The sequence below is a fragment of the Nannospalax galili genome, unplaced genomic scaffold (assembly GCF_000622305.1).
Source record: "Nannospalax galili isolate Female #2095 unplaced genomic scaffold, S.galili_v1.0 scaffold433, whole genome shotgun sequence".
Lineage (NCBI taxonomy): Eukaryota > Metazoa > Chordata > Mammalia > Rodentia > Spalacidae > Nannospalax > Nannospalax galili.
The window spans coordinates 992,698-998,824 of record NW_008338715.1 but is presented as its reverse complement, the minus strand read 5'-3'; the positions used below and the strand labels follow the sequence as shown (position 1 = coordinate 998,824).

General features: G+C 35.2%; 1 protein-coding gene across 8 annotated transcripts in view; it reads right to left on the bottom strand.

Moving 5' to 3' along the window:
• Positions 1–6,127, bottom strand: part of Epha5 (EPH receptor A5) — a 378,563-nt gene that overhangs the window by 15,727 nt on the left and 356,709 nt on the right. For all 8 annotated transcript variants that reach the window (XM_008833254.2, XM_008833253.3, XM_008833256.2 and 5 more), the window contains one exon: positions 3,209–3,358. In XM_008833254.2, the coding sequence (XP_008831476.1) occupies positions 3,209–3,358 (150 nt within the window). The remainder of the gene's footprint in view (positions 1–3,208; positions 3,359–6,127) is intronic.

Sequence of the window (6,127 nt, the reverse complement as noted above, 5' to 3'; positions counted from 1 at the left end):
ATTATAAGATTCTATAAGATACAGATTGTGGCAGGAAATCTATGATCAAAGCATGGAGATGTGAAGGATTAGCAGATATGCCCTGGAACCTTCAAGTTCTCCATACAACTATAGTGCTCAATCTCAAAGACGAGTGTTGTGTCTACTCTCTTATTGTGGGGTCGGTCACTGGGATTTTAGCACTCATGTTGACAGAGGAACTGTAAGGGGGCACTTGGCATATGAAGTCAGGTTTAGGCTAGCCTGCTGTGCCCCCATGGAAAATTAGAGATTTGTGGAGAAGAGTGAAACCATATCAGTAAAGACAGCTTGTCCCTGGACCATGGGCAAGTTTATCTGTAGACACACACAAGAACATTCTTCTACCACCATGCTCTAGTTTGTTGTTTTATTTCACTTGTGATAATTCTAGCTATAGCTGGTAAGATTGCCAGTATCTTATATGTTGATGCCTACACAGTTGGGAAAGACTAAAAAAAAAATGAGAGATAGGATCAGAACTCAAAATTTTTCAAGAATGAGTAGAAGTTAATGCTAGAGGACGGCAAAGAATGAATGTATGTTTCCCTTGAATGATATAGATTGATGGTAGGGATTGGCATTGGAAGGCCTGTGACAGAGAAGGATAACACAGTGCCATAAACCTGAAAGAGAAAGGGGTTTGGAAATGAGCCTTACTATATCATGTGATAATTTAGCACTTATTTGAAGAAGAAAAAGTGGGGAAATGATCTAATTCTAGCATTTAGCCTTATTCAGTTCAGAATAGTTATTATATCTGAATTGGATATTTTGTATCTCATGTTAGAAGGCTAATACTTGGGATGTAAAGAGAGGAAGTACATAACGATTCAAATGGAGATAGGGTGAGGCCTTTCAAAAAAGTAAAAGTGTTTAAAAGTTTAGTATAAATTTTATTATTTTTGGAATCTTAATAAAGTTGCTGAACTTCTCTAAGCCTCAGGTAATCCACTGTAAAAAAGGACCAAAGCCAGGAGTTGTGGCTCATGCCTTTAATCCCAGCACTTGGAAGGGAAGCAGACAAATCTCTGCGAGTTTAAGACAACTGTGGTCTGCAAAGTTCTAGGCCAGCCAGGGCTACATAGTGAGACTCTGTCTCAAAACCAAAATAAGAAAATAAAAAAAGGACATAAATATGTAGTTACATAAACACACACATCAGGAATTGAATATATTTTTGCCTTGGTTAAATCCCTAAAATCCTGTCTGAAGACAAGCGATGCTTTGTTCTCCCAGTTGTAGAGAAGTGTAGTCAATACTCCCTCTGCCAAGTGAATGGGGCACAAAGCAAACCAACTACACCAATTTTAGATGACTACAAGATGAGAGACAGGAATACTTAAATACAATTAGTCATTTCTATCAAAGAAGCAGTCTACGACATAATTTTTGGGAAAGCTGGATATTTCTCTGGTGTCATACCTAAGGAAATTTGAAGAAAGTAGACTGCCTCGCACAGCCTGCAATTGCAATCCCTAAAAGAGAGTGATAAAGTGCATCTGACAAAATGTGTTTGCCTTCATAAAAGGGACATATGCATGGGAAAGTAAGTTTGAGAGATTGGAAACAGGCAGCACAGAAAGGGTGCTCTAGAAGTCAGCTGGACTTAACGGTCCTCACCGGCCTTGAGGAAGAACTCTGATAAGTGCTTATGTAGAGTACAGTCACATACCTCACATGGTAGGGATTAATGTGAACTGAAGTCTGGGAGTCTTTTCATAACAGGAGCCAACAGCCCTTCATTAAAAAATATGTTTGTCGCTCCTTTTCTACCTTTCAACTTAGACAAATCCTGAAACATCCAGATACAGATTTCAATAGAGGAAAAACAGCCAAAATATGATCATACCTAAATATTAATTCCTGTTATGTACAACTTGAATCAGACTGACCTATAATTGGGACATACACCTTGAAATGCATATCAGATTGACTTTAGTTTTGGCTGAACATTGATACTGAATGTTAATAGCTTGCATTGGATTGATGTCTCAACCAAAGTGAAGTACAGGCAGATACTAATCTCTCTTCCAAACCCCACGTTCAAACATGGGTAAAGAAGTTATAAAGATTGAATAAAAGGAATAATTGGGGAGGGAATCTAATGTTTTAAATAAGTACACTATTGGGTTAAGATGGTTCAATACACTAGATTTAAAAATAATTAATGAATTATTAATTGATAAAGAATGCATGACACAGTCAAAGGGATCAATGAATGCTAGTTGATTTTATAATTGTTATCTGAAGGTAAAATATCACATTTCAATATGATTCAAAATGAAAACAGATGCATTGAATATTAATGATAGAAAAGGATCAAAGCAAAACCAGTGTCACATGTCAGGCATCAAAACATAAACATTTAAATTTGAATAGAAGATTCTTTCTTGGTTCCTTTCATGTCATGATCATATATTTCTAAGCATGGATTATATTTTCTTTGTTGGAAGAACACACATTTTCCCTGAATTAAATATAACTAATCTTATATTTTATAATTTAAAGGAACATATAATTTTTTTATCTTCAAATAAAATCCATTATTAAATATCACTCAAACTTTTGGTTTGAAGTATTATCTGCTTCTATTAAATGCAAATTACTAATATTTTCTCATCAGTATTCACTCTTTGACTTTGAGAATGACACTGACATAAACTGAGTGAGACATGACTATGGTACAAGTAAAATACCTGGCAGGGACTGAGGGTTTTTCTTAATTGTAACTTATGTTCCTTTACTCTAACTCACTTTTACTATTTATTTATTTATTCATTCATTTATTTTATTTTTATGTGTATGTGTGTTTTGCCTGCATGAATGTAAGTGCACCACATGCCTTCAATGACTGATGAGGCCAGAAAAGGGTGTTGGATCCCTTGAAACTCCAGTTACAATTAGTTGTTGGTTGCCATGTAGGTACTGGGAACTGAACCTGGGTCTTTTGCAAAAGAAGCCATTGCACTTTACCATTGAGCCATCTCTCCAGCCATGCCTTAATTTACTTTTAGCTCTTGCATAAAGGTTATTTCAACGACAGGAACAAAGGCATCATAGGACAAGCAAAGTATTGCATAATTTTTAAAGTAACTTCCATTTTCACACATGAGAAACAATCTAAAGGTCTGGAATTAGAGGACAAAGAATTTCATTTTTAACTTGAGAAAGCACAGTTCATACTCACATCCTGATTGGTCATCTCCCAGTAGGGCCTCTCTCCATAAGACACAACTTCCCACATTACAATTCCATAACTCCAGACATCACTGGCAGAGGTGAACTTTCGGAAAGCTATTGCTTCTGGGGCAGTCCACCTGATTGGAATTTTTCCTCCCTAAATTTAAAAACACATACATTAAAAAAAACCTCACACACTTCCAAAATATTTAGGGATATTGTATCCCATTTGATAATATCTAGAAAGAGATGTAGCATTTTTAAGTGAATCTGTTTGACAGCATGCAAACATCTTTTCACATCTTCCAGCCCATAAGCACTTGTATACTAAATACTAATTGGCTGTTTTGAAGGTTTCTGCTATGAATTCTGTTTGACTCTTGGAAGCCATACAGGACCTACATCTCAATTATAGTCCTCAAAATGGCAGAGCCGAGTAGGGGAGAGAGCAGGCAGTCAAGCACAGCAATGAGGTATATGCTTAACGTTATAAGATTAAAAGACTCCAAACTCTGCATCCACGTTATTAAACATAGAAATTATAAGTGGAAGTCTAAGTTGCTAAATGCAGTTCTGAGAAGTCTGAATTTAGTAAGATAAACAGGAAAATCCCATAAGCTAAACACTTAATGATATCATTTTCTCAACATTGTTTTCTCTCTAAGACTTGGATGTCCTCTCTTCTCTTATGCTATAGTTCAGTTAGAATGTTGAACCCAAGAAAATCCCGTTTAACTTAACCAAAAAAGTTTGCTGAGCTTGGGTTACTGAGGAAAACCACACATTAAAGCTGGCTTTTCATCTATTAGCCAATATGCATTAATAAAGAGATAGAGACAAATTTCCCTGCTTGAGCTCTATCCATTTTATAGAAAAATAATGTAAAAATTTTCATAGTAGAATAAAATGTGACATAAATTGCTGTTAAAAAGCCAAACTCATGATATTTTAGGAAATAACAATTTCTTTTCATGCCTGAAATTTGGAGAGGAATTAGACTTATATACTTTCATTTATTCTTCATTTTACATATGGTAAAATATCTGGAGACATTTTTGAAATAATTTTCATCATACATACTCATACACACACAGTTCATTACATCATGCACAGGGTGTTAATTTTTAAGATATATTTTCATTTTTAATTACTGTGTGCATGTGTGTCTGTGTGAGCACATGAGTGCAGGTGCCTAGAGAGGCCAGGAGAGGGTGTCAGATTCCTTGGGGCTGTAGTTATAGGCAGTTGTCAGACACCCAATGTGGATGCTAGGAACTGAACTTGCATCCTCTCCAGGAGCAATACCCATTCTGAAGAACTAAGCCATCCCTCCAGTCTCTTGCTTTACTCTTATGTTTAGCTTTTTTTCATAAGGTAGAGTCTTGCTATATAGCCCAGATTGGCCCTGAACTGAGCACTTACAGCAATTGTCCTGTCTTAGCCTCCTGAGTGCTGGAATTGGAGGTGAATTGTTATACTGTACATTGTGTAATTAAAGAGCCTCTTCTGAAGTGTAGTTTCTTGTGGTATTGAGCTTCATTTCTGGTTATAATTTTTCTTCCAGTTTTAAGATATCTGAAGCTCCTTTGCCTGTTTATTTCTAACTACATGCATTTTCCAGGAACCGTGAGCACAACCGATTTAACAGGATCAAGCCCTGAAACCACCAATATCTCTGTCCATTTCCCTAGGGCTGTGACATGATTTAGTGACAAGACAAATCCACTTTTCCACCAAGACACTGAATCATCATACAGCAAATAGTCTTTCCAAAACCTCAATCTTGCTTAGGCCAAGTTTATTAAGAACAACTCTAACCCTAGGAAAATTCTTAATTGGTGTTTCATTTAATAAAAATAATGACAGTGATAGCTGTGTGTAGAAGAGGGGACTATCATCAATTAATTAATTGATTTATTAAGTTGACATTTGGAAGGCTTTGTTTGCTTTGACAAATTACTCTTGCTCTTTGGTATGACACAAATTCCAGCTATCCATGTGCCACAAAGTGGAGACATCAAGAGTAAACAAGCAAAAGAGCCTTAATCTATTACAGAGCTTCCTACTAGAACATCAAATTCTACAGAAGAATTAAATAAGAAGATGGATAATGGTATATAATATAATCTAAGGGTTAAAGATAACAAAAATTTATTCCGTATTGAAACAAAGTGAGAAAATTTGCACCATGAAGGAACATGGAATTATTTCCTATCTTCACGAAGAATTTTGAAATAGAGGATATTTAACTTTATGATATTGAAAAGGTTTAGCATTCAAACATTTATTGAAAGACAAAAATTGAAAATGTAAAATACCATAGATGGCCCAAAATTCCTGTTAGAGCAATTTTCATAGTACAAAATAGGTATTGTATACCACATTATTTCAAGAATGAATTTCTTTGCTAAAAGAGCATATGTTTATGCTAGCTATCCACAACATGAGCTAATAACTAGTTTTCTAAAATTTAGGCTTAATAGATCTTATATTATATAACACTCAAGAAAATCATAACTTTTAAAAGGAATAGCAATTATTTTCCACACAACACAATTCTTAATGGACATGGTTCAAATATATTAAATTTACTTCACAGTTGAGGACACTGTAGTACAGATAAATAATTTTCCAGTAATGCTATATTTGTGTTTTATATTCATACATATGTGCATATACACAACATAATATATATATATATATATACAGTCATAAAACATACATATTTAAGAAATTCTTTTTTAACTAGATTTTTGATACACTAAAAATATATACTAAGGCCTCTGCTTCCCTGGGTCTGAAAGACCTGCCTCAGGCCTCTCTCCTACAGGCAGGCCTCTCTGGGGCCTCTCTGAAACACTCCTGTTCACAATAGCTGCAAAAAAAAAAAAAAAAAAAAACAAAAACCCTGGCCCCTTCACTCTCC